Here is a 14,490-nt window from a genome sequence, read left to right as displayed (position 1 = left end):
GCAGTAAAAGAGTTAGAGGACTTAACGCAACAGCTTCTACAAAGTACACACAGAGCTAAATGTTGATAGCAAGCTGTCTTCACCTCCCACTCCCTCTGTGGAGTGAATACACTAAAACAGGGGTCGGCAACCTTTCAGAAGTGGGGTGCCGAGTCTTCATGTATTCACTCTCATTTAAGGTTTCACGTGCCAGTCATACATTTTAACGTTTTTAGAAGGTCTCTTTCTCTAAGTCTATAATATATAACTAAACTACTGTTGTATGTAAAGTAAATAAGGTTTTTAAAATGTTTAAGAAGCTTCATTTAAAATTAAATTAAAATGCAGAGCCCCCCGAACCGGTGGCCAGGACCCGGGCAGTGTGAGTGCCACTGAAAATCAGCTCGTGTGCCGACTTCGACACCCGTGCCATAGGTTGCTACCCCTGCACTAAAACGTTGGGTCAAATGGCCAAGGCTCTTATGTAACAACCTGCCACACGGAGCAAACGAGAAGAGTCATACTATTGCCTGCAAGAATCCGCCTCCACTCAGCCTTGCATCACATCCATGTAAAGTGACCCAGGACAAAAGGCAACAGAGCAATCCCCCCTCCCCCTTAGCACAGCAAGGGCTTGCCTGGTGGAATGACCAGTTTACTGCCTCCATGTCACTGCCAGGAGCTGTCCCTTTAAAGTGCCCCATACCACCTCCCTCCTTGGGGCATTGGTCTCTCACTGATCAGCTCAAGCTAGAGAACGAGCCTCATCCAAATGATGAAGCGGGGCTCCTTCCTCTAGCAAGATGCTGTCTCATTTACCAGTGCTGTTTCACCTGTAACACCATGACCTTCCATACTCTCTGCTGCAACAAGCCCCATTTGACTGAGCTATAATTATAATGAACTGTGCCTGAGAGGTCATCAGGACCCTTGGGGAAGGAGAAGCCTATAACAAGAAATCACAGGCCAGTAAGCACCAAAATCCAAATGAAGAAGAACCCTCAGGGATTTTGAGCCAAATGTCTCTGATCTCCAATGGCCATGTTGGCTGCTGGGACAGGTGACATACAGACAAAAGGAAAGAGTGATGTCCTCTGTCTTGACACATCATAGTGGAGGAGGGTGTAGAATGGCTCACCAAGTTCTATTTAACCAATCAGATTGACTCGTCAACCGCTTGGGCAATCTGTTCCCAGGCTTTTGACTCAACATTGGCTTCCTGATACCCCACGGGCCTCCTGAGGATCTCCAGTGGATTTTCTTTATATCCAGCAGCTTGACTGAAAGCTGCTGCTCACCCATCAGGTTAGGGCCACAAAGGACCTTCCATCTCGCAGTAATGAAACTAGAGCTCTAAAAGCAATGAACAGTGCAGCTGAGTTTTCAACTAGCTCAACTAGGGACCCTGGTCGGAAGCAGAACTCTTTAAAACAAAACACACCATCACCGGCTATTTAATAAGACATCAGTGAATATTGATTGTACCTGCTCGGACAAGAGAGCCTGCAGTTTTTGAACTTCCGATTGCAAAGCTTTGTTTTGATCCTTAAGACCCTGGAAGGAGATAGCAAGCAGTCAGTTCAGAACGGCATACCCAAATTACTTTGTTTTGTAACGTTAGCCATGTAATGAATCGTAAGTAGAGAAACCGCAGCTTTTTTTTTTTTTTTAAACATAAATACAGTAGCATAGAAAACAAAAGACTAAACAAAAGTTGCTTTTCCCTCTTTCTTGCTTCCTCAGAACATTAAGACTTTTGTCCCCAGAGAACCAAGAGAAATAGTCCTCATCCCCAGGGATGGGATCACACAAAAAATAATTGACTACCCCTGCAATAAAAGATGTAACAGTGCTGGGAGTTGTAGCTCTTACCTAGTATACGACAGTGAAATCTAGTCTATCCTCCTACAGAAAACCACTTATTAGCACCACGTCAACCTACTGCTGATGACTGGCTTTTACAAAATGCTCATTTTGTAAAGCAAAGGTTCCAATATCATCTCCCAGATGCTCACAAGCGACCCTAAAATGTTTACAAACACAGCAAAAACAGATGGGTCTGCAGTCTCCTGCACGCTCCAGCTGTTGGGGCTAGATGCCTACGAGAAGGCAAGTAATCATACTGTGGGTCCCTCCTCTGCCTTTGATAATCATTCTCGAGGCAACAAAGCAGTTTCTCTGGAGCAGAAACAGAACCCCATCTTAATTGGCAAATCAAGACCTCAAAAAAAAGACTGCACATCTAGCCTAGATTGCTATTTCTGAAACAACGCTGGCTTCTAATGAACACATTTTTCTCCCCACCAGTTACACAGGTGACTGTATAGACACTTCACCTCTCTTGGAGACTGGCACCAACTTAGTACTGCTTGGGATGCAAACGTCCATTTGACACTATGAAGAGCAGAACAGTAAAAATATTTCTTTACAGACTGGAGATGATAAATTTAGGATCCAGGGATCAATACATTCTTATCTTCTGTACTGAAAGCAACATCATCATAGCTGGACCCTTCCTGCTCACCTTTATAGTCCCATTAGCTTAGATAAAACCGTTATTAGTTTCTAGGCACTTTAGTTCATTCCACAGCTATTTGTCCACAACTTGGTGATTTTTCCCACTTGCTGGAGAAGGCAGAAAATGCAGTTATTCACCACGTAGTCTTTTTTTAAATCTACATTTAGCTCCTCCATCAGCATGTATTTTTAGATCCTAGCTTCCATCACTTTTACCAGTGATTTTCAGAATCCTTAAAAAAATATACAAGGCACTCTCTCTAAACACATGGTACCTACCCCAAAGCTTTACAGGGCAAGTTTAGACAGGAAAGGAGTACAACAAAAAGGACTGTGATTAGAGTTGGGCGAAATTTTTTGGCCAAAAGCCTTTTTCCCATGAAAAATGCAAGTTTGGCAACACCGAAACATTTCACAAAATTTATGTCTGTTTTGCCAAAAACTGTGTTGAAAAAAAAACGAAAGAAGTCGAAACATTTCAATTGGAGGGGGGAGGGAAAGCTCATTGGTTTGAGCATTAGTCTGCTAAACCCAGGGTTGTGAGCTCAATCCTTGAGGGGGCCATTTAGGGATCTGGGGCAAAAATCTGCCTGGGGATTGGTCCTGCTTTGAGCAGGGGGTTGGACTAGATGACCTCCTGAGGTCCCTTCCAACCCTCATATTCTATGATTCAAAATTAAAAAACACAATTAAAAATGTTTCAAAGCACTTATAATCTAAATGAAACACTGTTGGACCCCAAATGAATTTTTCTTTGACTTTTCAGTTTGCTAAAAAAAATTTAAAATTCTCTCTCAGGTTGACCTGAAACATTTTGTCCCAGAATTCCCAGCGAGCTAAAAGATCAGTTATTTGCACAACTAGTTATGATTGAGACTCAATCCATTTTGGACTAGGATACTCATCCCATTCTGTCTTTCCTCTGATGAAAAGCGCTACAGCTCCCAGCACTGTTACATCTTTTATGGCAGGGGTAGTCTATTTTTTGTCAGGATCCAAATTTCTTGGTCAAGGTATAGTCAAGGTCCAGACTCCAAAGAAAAGAAAAGAATGATATTAAGTAAATAAAATATTTTGGGGTTCATTCAAAAGCATCTGGCAGTCTAGCTTTGACCCAGTCTGCCTATTGACTACCCACGCTTTATGGGTTACCCTAGGAGGGTGTGTGTCAGCTCACAGCAAAGTTAATCTTGTGTGGGAAGAGAAGTAAAGGGGCTGTCCCCCTTGTGCTGAAGGAACTACCTTTAGGAAGAAGACATCAAAGCCCTTCATGGGAAGCAGGCCTTGCTTTAGAAGGGTTTAAATCCAGAACTGAGGATGTTTGGGGATTGTTTGCTTTTTAAACGCTGTTTGCTCTTGTGTGCACATATTACAGAAACAAACATAGCTCTGCACAAAGGAATTCAAATGTTGGCACAGCTATATCTTTAATCGATAGCTTAGCTGCCATAATGCAGATGAGAAGTTTTAAGTTAAAAGCAAAATCAGATATTTTTACATTTATTTAGAGTTTAAGAAAAAGTTGTAATCAGATCACTAGCAACATGATAATCCAAACCATGTACGCACCAACATCTGGCAGGACACATTTCAAATATGAAATGCAGAAAAACCTGTCATGGTTATTACTGAACATCTTGTCCTTTCAGAGAGTTCATTAACTATTTAGAGACATTAGTCTTCACAGCTGCAGCTAGTACATTTAAATGGATTTTTAACACTGAGGTACTCAGTTGCACAGCTTGCCGCTACGATGACATCCTGAAAGGACGCCAGCAATATTACATATTCCTGTTTACAGTCTTAACAGCTCAAAATACACAGCCCCGCTCTGCAAATCAGTGCAGTTGTTTGCACTGTAACAGAATCTTTCAGAAATCTAGAAAATGTTACAAATAAGCTTAAACACAGAATACAATACCTTAAATTCTTCCCTTGTGTTTGAAACCTGGGCAAGTTGTCCTTGTAGCTGTTCTTCAAGTGCTCTTATTTTGTCATCTTTAATATGAATACTGAGACAGTAAATTACACAGTTAAAAATGCTCCCTTTTTCCACTCTTACAAAAAGCATCCATTCAATTAAAAAAGGTATAAACAAAGAGCTACAAATAATTGTTTACCAAATATGGTTGGATTTATTTTATTTAATCTACCTTTTCTGCATCCTCTCCAGTTCATGTGCAGCAACAGCCTAGATATAAAGAGGATTAGCAGAGTCTTAACATATTACATCACAAGACTCAATCAACCCCACATTCCCCAATATTCAAGCTAGAATAAGTCAGTTTCACCGGTTCCTTCACTATATTAGTCTCCAACGTAAGTGAAGGAATAACGTTATCTTGACTCATTTTTAAAGACCGCAAGCTCACATCTTCCACATTATACGTTCAACAATTGGTCCTCTGCATTGGTGCTCTCAGATATCCAGCACTCACTACGATGAAATAAAGCACTGTGAAGTATTTTAAATGCCTGGCCACGGGACTGAAATGCGAAGGGCCAGATTTTTAGAACTGCACATGGGAAGTGGTGTGCATGTATGATTATTTTAGATAGTGGTCAAGACCGCACATGCAATCATGGTCTCTGTATTCACAACTGTGGGCAAAGTGTCCTGAAGGAAGCTGTTTGAACATTTAAATGAATCCATATGATGAAAAAATTAAAGCTGCATACTGCAGTAACTGGGGTGTTAAAGAAACAGACTTTTTAAAAAAGATTCCTTAGATGTTTGATTTCTCAAAAGTCATCACTAATGAGCCCAGATCTGTAGCCTTCATAGTTTTACCCTACTCCAAGAGTAATTTCATTGAAATCAGTGAGGTTACTCGCAAAGTACGGTGCCACTCAGGTGTCTGTGTGGCAGAATCTGGCACTTAATGAGTTAAGTAAACATGGTTATTTTACCTGTTCATTTGTCAGAGCCTGTAACTTTTGCACTTCTGCTTTTAGGGATAAATTCATACTCTGTACAACCTACAGAGAAAAAGAGATGAATTCATTTGCTTTTTAAAGACACTATTTCAAGTCATTCCATATTCTTCAGTGCAAATATTTCACAAAACCTTTTGCTAAGAGCTTAACGTTAACACCAAGATAATATCGGACTTCCTTGTAAGGCGGCCAACTTTCTAACGTCTGAAAACTAGACACCCCTGCCCCACCTCTTCCCCCAAAACCCCGCCCCTGCCCCTTCGCTGAGGCCCTGCCCCTCACTCATTCTTCTCCCTTTCCTCCCCCGCTTGCTCACTGCTCTCCCCCATCAACTCCAGCATGAGCAGCCCCAAGGGACTTGCAACCCCAGCTCCAGCAGGCCACATGGTAGTGCAGGTCAGAAGAGCACTGTAGCCACATGGGAGCAGCCAGGTAGCCCTGCTGGCAAGCTAGGACATGGCCCTCCTGCACAGAGGCATCCCTCTGAACTGCCTGCCCAGCAGTCCCCTTCCCTGCCCACTCAAGCCTTCCCCATCCTGGAGCTGCCTGAGAGCGTGGCTGGAGAAAGTGCTGGCTGGCAGGACAGCACGCGTTTCTTCCCTCCCAGGGAACGTTCCATGCCTGCTGGGAGCCCCTCACCCCATTCGCCATGGGCCCCTGCACTCTGTCCTCCGCTGCAGCCCCGCAAATTTTGCTCCTCAAAGCTGGTGCATGCGTGCTGCCGCAGGAGCCACCACTTCAGGGCCAGGCAACAAGCTGCCCCTTCCCTCTCCCCCGCCCCCCTTGCCCATACTGACCAGACACTGCCCGGTTCCCTTTTCAACTCGACTTTCCAGTTGAAAACCGGACACCTGGCAACCCTACTTCCTTGAAGTTCATCTGTCTGTGTAACCTACATGCCTAATAGGGAGACCGCTCTTGAAGAGATCTGTTGGCAGGGGATAGGAATGAGTTGGGTCTGGATCATTGTTGCTAGACAGATGCACAATTAGCGCTCCACATCCAGACGTTTCTGGACTTGTGTGGGGCAGTTTTGGGTCTGCTCCAATAGGTTCCCCTTTGCTGGGCTCAGACTCCATGACAACAAGGAGTCAGGAGAGGTGCTTTGCAAAAGGCCACGTGCCCTGAGTGTGGGTTGGGAGAAGCCGGGCCACAGGAGCAGAAAACAGGTGGTTTTCCCTAAGCCTGAAGCATTTTGCAGCAGGGTGGGGTTTTTTAATCTATATACTTAAACTGAATGGTTGGCTGGTTAATTAGCTAGCTGACAGTGATTTCAGCAGAGGAGAGGGAAGTCTGCATTAATTCCAGTTGGAGGTTTCGACAACCCAGTGGAAGGAAGATGTTGCAATGCTTTTGACTCAGCAGATTGATCACCAAAATCTAACAGGGAGTTTCGAGAGGGAGTTCTCCCGGTGAAGGAGGAGCACATATGTGACCCTTGGGGTAAGTGGCGGTCTGTAGTGGGTGTTTGTGTTTGGGGGTTACTTGCTGTATGCTGAGCTTGTGTTTGTCTGTTTGAAGGACCGCGGCAGTTGGAAGCTGTGAGCTTCTAACCAAGGTTTAGGAAGGCCAGGGCTTTATAAAGCAGTGAGCAAGCAACCAGGGGCCGCTAACAGGAGTTTTGAGAGAGAGTTTGGAAGGGGAGTGGGAAGTGGGTGAGGTACACTTGCCATTCTTTAAAACCATTAACCTAAACTATAAATCAACTCTTCTTGATTTAAACAAAAACCCTGTCAGTAACCTAGACAGCTGTAGGAGAGAATGAAGGCAGAAGCCCAGCTGCAGAGTGGGGGCTATCCAGTTTATTGCACTGAGTGCAGCATATATGATTACCTGCCCTGTGGGCGGGTGGCGTATGTGTGAATTAGGTGCAAGGAGCTCCTGGCCCTCTGAGACCAAGTACACGCTTTGGAGGCCAGGGTAGCAGAACTGGAGGAGCTAAGAGAGGCAGAGAGTTATGTTGATGAGGCTTTCCGGGACACACTAGATTTGTCCCACCTCAGGTCAGACAGCCCCTGCACTGTTAAGGAGAATGAAAGGCTCAGGGAAGGAGAGCAGTAAACGGAAGCAGAGGGAAACCTTCCCATCATTGGGACTCTCCTTCCAGATGATGTTGGGGTATCCTCTCGCACGGAGGTTACCTCTCCGGGGGAGGGAACTCCAGCCATTAGGAAAAGGCAGTAATAGGAGATTCGATCATTAGAAACGTAGATAGCTGGGTTTGGGACGACCAGGAGAACTGTATGGTGATTTGCCTGCCTGGTGCGAAGGTTGCGGATCTCTCGAGGCATCTAGACAGACTTATGTGTAGTGCTGGGATGGAGCCAGTGGTCGTGATACATGTAGGTACCAATGACATAGGGAAGGGTAGGAGAGATGTCCTGGAGGCCAAATTTAGGCTGCTAGGGAAGAGACTGAAACCCAGGATCTCTATGGTGGCATTCTCAGAAATGCTCCCAGTTCCACGCGCAGAGCCAGATAGGCAGGCAGAACTTCAGAGTCTCAATGCGTGGATGAGACGATGGTGTAGAGAGAAGGGGTTTAGATTCATTAGGAACTGTGGAAACTTTTGGGATGGGGGGAGCCTATACAGGAAGGATGGGCTCCACCTAAACCAAAGTGAATCCAGAGTGCTGGCACTAAACATTTAAAAGGTTGCAGAGCAGTCTTTAAACTAAGAGATGGGGGAAAGCCGATTGCTGTAGCGGAGCACGTGGATTGGACAGAGACTTATCTTAGAGGAGAGTCTATTGATAGAGATTCTCTAGGTTCTAGTCAGGAGCAGAGGATGGAAGAGTATAAAGTATGGGCCAGATCAGATGAGAAACATTCACATAAAAAAGAATCTGACATCAGAAAAGAGCAGACAAATAAACAGTGACTAGTTTTTAAAGTGCTTGTACACAAATGCTAGAAGTCTAAATAATAAGATGGGTGAACTAGAGTGCCTCACGTTAAAGGAGGCTATTGATATAATAGGCATCACATAAACCTGGTGGAGTGGGGACAATCAATGGGACACAATCATTCCGGGGTACAAAATACACCTCTACCTCGATATAACACTGTCCTCGGGAGGCAAAAAATCTTACCGCGTTATAGGTGAAACCGCGTTATATAGAACTTGCTTTGATCCACCGGAGTGCGCAGCCCCCGCCTGCTACTTTACCGTGTTATATCCGAATTCGTGTTATATCGGGTTGCGTTATATCGGGGTAGAGGTGTATAATCGGAAGGACAGAACAGGTCGGGCGGGGCGAGGGGGGAAGAATCTTTGCTTGAGTCTTCACAGCTGAGAATGTTAGGGAGATTCCCAAACCTGAGCCGTCCTTTGTAGGTGACAAATCTGAGGAATTGTCACAGATTGAAGTGCCACTAGAGGAGGTTTTGGAATTAATTGATAAGTTTAACAGTAACAAGTCACCAGGACCAGAAGACATTCACTCAAGAGTTCTGAAATTGGGGAACTATTAACTATGGTTTGTAACCTGTCCTTTAAATCAGCTTCTATACCCAATGACTGGAAGATAGCTAATGTAACACCAATATTTAAAAAGGGCTCTAGAGGTGATCCTGGCAATTACAGACTGGTAAGTCTAACGTCAGTACCGGACAAATTAGTTGAAACAATAGTAAAGAATAAAATTGTCAGACACACAGAAGAATCATAGAATATCAGAGTTGGAAGGGACCTCAAGAGGTCATCTAGTCCAACCCCCTGCTCAAAGCAGGACCAATTCCCAGCTAAATCATCCCAGCCAGGGCTTTGTCAAGCCGGGCCTTAAAAACCTCCAAGGAAGGAGACTCCACCACCTCCCTAGGTAACGCATTCCAGTGTTTCACCACCCTCCTAGTGAAATAGTTTTTCCTGATATCCAACCTGGACCTCCCCCACTGCAACTTGAGACCATTGCTCCTTGTTCTGTCATCTGCCACCACTGAGAACAGCCGAGCTCCATCCTCTTTGGAACCCCCCTTCAGGTAGTTGAAGGCTGCTATCAAATCCCCCCTCATTCTTCTCTTCTGGAGACTAAACAATCCCAGTTCTCTCAGCCTCTCCTCATAAGTCATGTGCTCCAGACCCCTAATCATTTTTGTTGCCCTCCGCTGGACTCTTTCCAATTTTTCCACATCCTTCTTGTAGTGTGGGGCCCAAAACTGGACACAGTATTCCAGATGAGGCCTCACCAATGTCGAATAAAGGGGAACGATCACGTTCCTCGATCTGCTGGCAATGCCCCTACTTATACAGCCCAAAATGCCGTTAGCCTTCTTGGCAACAAGAGCACACTGTTGACTCATATCCAGCTTCTCGTCCACTGTGACCCCTAGGTCCTTTTCTGCAGAACTGCTACCTAGCCATTCGGTCCCTAGTCTGTAGCAGTGCATGGGATTCTTCCGTCCTAAGTGCAGGACTCTGCACTTGTCCTTGTTGAACCTCATCAGGTTTTTTTCTGCCCAATCCTCTAATTTGTCTAGGTCCCTCTGTATCCGATCCCTACCCTCTAGTGTATCTACCACGCCTCCTAGTTTAGTGTCATCTGCAAACTTGCTGAGAGTGCAGTCCACACCATCCTCCAGATCATTAATAAAGATATTAAACAAAACCGGCCCCAGGACCGACCCTTGGGGCACTCCACTTGAAACCGGCTGCCAACTAGACATGGAGCCATTGATCACTACCCGTTGAGCCCGACGATCTAGCCAGCTTTCTATCCACCTTACAGTCCATTCATCCAGCCCATACTTCTTTAACTTGGTGGCAAGAATACTGTGGGAGACCGTATCAAAAGCTTTGCTAAAGTCAAGAAATAACACATCCACTGCTTTCCCCTCATCCACAGAGCCAGTTATCTCATCATAGAAGGCAATTAGGTTAGTCAGGCACGACTTCCCCTTCGTGAATCCATGCTGACTGTTCCTGATCACAAGAATATAACTTGTTGGGTAAACAGGATGTTAGGAATCATTAAAAAGGGGATAGAGAATAAGACTGAGAATATATTATTGCCCTTATATAAATCGATGGTACGTCCTCATCTCGAATACTGCGTACAGATGTGGTCTCCTCATCTCAAAAAAGATACTGGCACTAGAAAAGGTTCAGAAAAGGGCAACTAAAATGATTAGGGGTTTGGAACGGGTCCCATATGAGGAGAGATTAAAGAGGCTAGGACTCTTCAGCTTGGAAAAGAGGAGACTAAGGGGGGATATGATAGAGGTATATAAAATCATGAGTGATGTGGAGAAAGTGGATAAGGAAAAGTTATTTACTTATTCCCATAATACAAGAACTAGGGGTCATCAAATGAAATTAATAGGCAGCAGGTTTAAAACAAAAGGAAGTTCTTCACGCAGCGCACAGTCAACTTGTGGAACTCCTTACCTGAGGAGGTTGTGAAGGCTAGGCCTATAACAGGGTGTAAAAGAGAACTGGATAAATTCATGGAGGTTAAATCCATTAATGGCTATTAGCCAGGATGGGTAAGGAATGGTGTCCCTAGCCTCTGTCAGAGGTTGGAGATGAATGGCAGGAGAGAGTTCACTTGATCATTACCTGTTAGGTTCACTCCCTCTGGGGCACCTGGCATTGGCCACTGTTGGAAGACAGGATACTGGACTGGATGGACCTTTGGTCTGACCCAGTATGGCCGTTATTATGTTCTTATGTACAAAGACTAACCGAGACTCGTGTGAACTCAACCTGAGCTTCTGAGAACCCTGAGTTTCTTCTCACTGTGTTTCTGTGGGGATGGACATGTTTACATTTGTTTTCTTTATGTTTAGGTATAACTGCGAAGATAAAGTATGTGGATTATAAAGTTGTCATGTCATGTTGCAGAAATTAAGTTGTAGTTATTTTTTATTGTTTCTTTATCATAAGATTTTATAAAGTTGGTATTAAGTTCATTCCTTTTGGACTTGATTGTGGGGAGGCTGACCCTATGCAATCCTTGCTGAAAATCCTCAATGACTGAAGTCTGGGTGTCCATGTGCTTTTCTATAGGAGTTATTTTATAGGCACTAGGAGAAGGGCAATGAAGTAAACTCTGGCCCACCCAAAAGTCACACCTACAGCAAACCCAGGCCCCAGTACCATCAAAAGACTTATGCAAGCAGACCCCCACGGCCACAGGAGCCCCAATCAAGGCAGTGGGGGGATGCAAGACCCTGGGTTTGTGGGTTTCAGTTCACAAATCACAGCTTCTGTAATGAGCTTGCTCTTTAGTCATTCAGTTTCCTTCAAAGGGGCATTTCCTATACCTTGAGCTCCTCCTCCTTGCCGGTTAGATTGGCATGTTCATTGACTAAAGAGTCCTCCACCTGCTTTATCTGTTTGTCCTTTTCTGCAATCCTGTACAAATAAGAGATGCAAGTAATTTGCAACAAGACCTTTTAGACAGAAATTGATGTACAGTGTTAGGCTACACTTAAAAGAAGAATATACAGGCCCCAAATCAAACCGGCTATAATTAATTCTGTTGGCAGAGTGTTTTGGACATAAAGTTTTTCTTTTTCGTTTTAAATCCTCTGCGCTTGCCAAGAGTTTACAAGATGTGCACGAAGCCTGGTGCATCATAACCCCCTCCCCCTCAACGGGACAAGTGCCCTGCAGCTCTGCTTTAGAGGCTGTCCTAACATTCTCCTGGCCCTGCACATGCCACTGACCCATACGCTCAGACGTCAGCAAGAGGGGCAGCTCTCACTCCCGCACAGCGAACACAACTACACACAATGTACTCTAAGTCTGGGGTGGGGAGGGGAAATCCGTAGGAAGAAGTTTCACAGCTTCCAAGAGGCTCACATACAATACAAAGTAAATACTTAAGTGACAGCGTTTCCTTCACAATTCTCTCTCATATGTGCCGAGCAGGAGTTAAGAGTTTCTACATCTTGAGCAGGCAATAAAGCAAGCAACTTCTTCAGAAACATATAGGAGAAGGGATGCTTACACTTTCTGTAGTTCTTCTGCCAGGACTGAAGCAGAGCTCTACAGAGGGGGGGGAAAAAATAGCTGGATGTAAAGCAAAAACGAAAAAGTCCTTTTCTAAGCTGAGCCAGAAATAACATTTGCTGGACTTGTTTACAGATGTTTGAAACTGGCACAGGCCAATACCCAATGTTTCCTGGCCAAAGAACATTGAAATGGTATAAACTCGTACTGAAGTCCTTGCCCACACTGGTCCAAGAGCCAAGGAACCATTACCATAAGGGACCATATGGACCTGTAATTGTGGGAGTTCTCTTACAGTTTTGTGCCTCAGTGCCATAGATTCTTCTCATCCAGTTTCCCCACTCATACTAGACGGCAGAGAACAGCATCAAGGAGACTACAATGAATGTGAACCAACAGCTCTCTGGTAATCTCCCAGGCAACCTCAGCACAAGCCATCTCAGTCATTTACGCGAGTCCCCACTTAGGAGTAGGCAGACATCCAACACTACCCCCCCCCCCTCAAAATAACCAGCCCAACCTGTCACCTCTCCACCACTGCCCTCACTCCTGAAGGGAACAAACTCTCCAACAAAAGGCAAGCGCCAGATTATGAATGCGGTCTTCAGTTTGTTCAGGCCACATGTGGGTGTCTAGCTTACCTGGAAGCTGAAGCTGGACAAATTCATACAGGATATAAAGGAACAAATTTTTGACAGTGAAGGCAATTAACAATTGGAACAACCTGCTAAGGGCTGTGGTGGATTCTCCATCACTGGCAATTTTTAAATCAAGATTGGATGTTTTTCTAAAAGACTGTTTGAGTTCAAAGAGAAATGATTTCAGGGAAACCCTATGGCCGGTATTATCCACGATGTCAGGCCAGATGCTCACTGTGGTCCCTTCTAGCCTTAGACTCTATGAAGGGATAGCAAATATGTCCACGCACAACTATAACATTCAATACTCAGCTGTAGGCAGGCAGGGAGCTCTGAATCTTTGTACTTGTTCCATTTGTGCCTGCATTAAGCAGGCAAAGTTAAAGTGGGCTTTTTTAAACCTGCTGATTTCTACGATTGGCTGTGTAGAGAGTCAACTTCTCATTGTCTGGAACCCAGAAGCCAGGAAGTATCTGGATGTGACTGGAGCCTCTAATGAGGCACTGAAATCTGATGTACAGTATTTAACGACACTGTACAAAGAAATAAGTTGTCAAAGCAAATCAAGTGGAACCAGAACGTTTAAACATGAAAAACTGTGAAAGTTATCGCAAGTCATCTATTGTCTCCACTGAAATAGTCATTGGATTTAAGAAATTATTCCACACAACTTAATGTTGTAGACACTATTTCTACATGAACTATAAAATGTGTGGCATATTTCATCATGCTCTATTGCCCAAGGAGTCATGGCAACTTTCTACGTTCAATGTACCATATCCAGATTTAAATAATATAATTGTTATAACTGGCTTTTGAAAGAACATTTACCAGTTAAGACTGCAAGACAAAATGTACAGTGTTAGAACATGCTGTACCTGGGCTGCCATTTGTGAATGAAACTTCTGAAGCTGAGCTTTCAAAGCCTCCTTCTGATCCATCAGGTCCTTATGGAGAGAGAACACAAAAAGAAAAGCAAATTTAAATGGACAAGAGTATATATTTTTTAAATCTTATTAACTGCACTGTTTTAAAGTTGCATGTTAGGCATCTACACTTGAACAATGTTGTGAAGGCCAAGACTATCACAGGGGTCAAAAAAGAACTAGGTAAGTTCATTGAGGATAATTCCATCAATGGCTATTAGCGAGGATGGGTAAGGAATGGTGTCCCTAGCCTCTGTTTGCCAGAAGCTGGGAATGGGCAACAGGGGATGGATCACTTGATGATTACCTGTTCTGTTCATTCCCTCTGGGGCACCTGGCACTGGCCACTGTCGGTAGACAGGATACTAGGCTAGATGGACCTTTGGCCTGACCCAGTATGGCTGTTCTTATGTTAACACTATTTTTTTTTATTACAATTATCTTATTGGTAGTAAAGTTAAAAACAACAAGGAATACAACACCGTATGTGCCACAAGAGAACATTCCCTTCCCTTCCACTCCATATACCCCATACAAC

At 44.3% G+C, this 14,490-nt stretch overlaps 1 protein-coding gene across 10 annotated transcripts in view; it reads right to left on the bottom strand.

The window, feature by feature from the left end:
* KTN1 (kinectin 1) overlaps positions 1 to 14,490 on the bottom strand; it is a 113,089-nt gene that overhangs the window by 39,836 nt on the left and 58,763 nt on the right. For all 10 annotated transcript variants that reach the window (XM_034767846.1, XM_034767850.1, XM_034767845.1 and 7 more), the window contains 7 exons: positions 13,905 to 13,973; positions 12,387 to 12,424; positions 11,698 to 11,788; positions 5,407 to 5,475; positions 4,650 to 4,687; positions 4,418 to 4,508; positions 1,465 to 1,533 (listed from right to left, as the gene is read on the bottom strand). In XM_034767846.1, coding sequence (XP_034623737.1) covers positions 1,465 to 1,533; positions 4,418 to 4,508; positions 4,650 to 4,687; positions 5,407 to 5,475; positions 11,698 to 11,788; positions 12,387 to 12,424; positions 13,905 to 13,973 — 465 coding nt within the window. The remainder of the gene's footprint in view (positions 1 to 1,464; positions 1,534 to 4,417; positions 4,509 to 4,649; positions 4,688 to 5,406; positions 5,476 to 11,697; positions 11,789 to 12,386; positions 12,425 to 13,904; positions 13,974 to 14,490) is intronic.

Source organism: Trachemys scripta, chromosome 4 (genome assembly GCF_013100865.1).
Source record: "Trachemys scripta elegans isolate TJP31775 chromosome 4, CAS_Tse_1.0, whole genome shotgun sequence".
Classification (NCBI taxonomy): Eukaryota; Metazoa; Chordata; order Testudines; family Emydidae; genus Trachemys; species Trachemys scripta.
The sequence above is the reverse complement of the archived record's forward strand: the minus strand, read 5'-3'. Positions and strand labels throughout refer to the sequence as shown.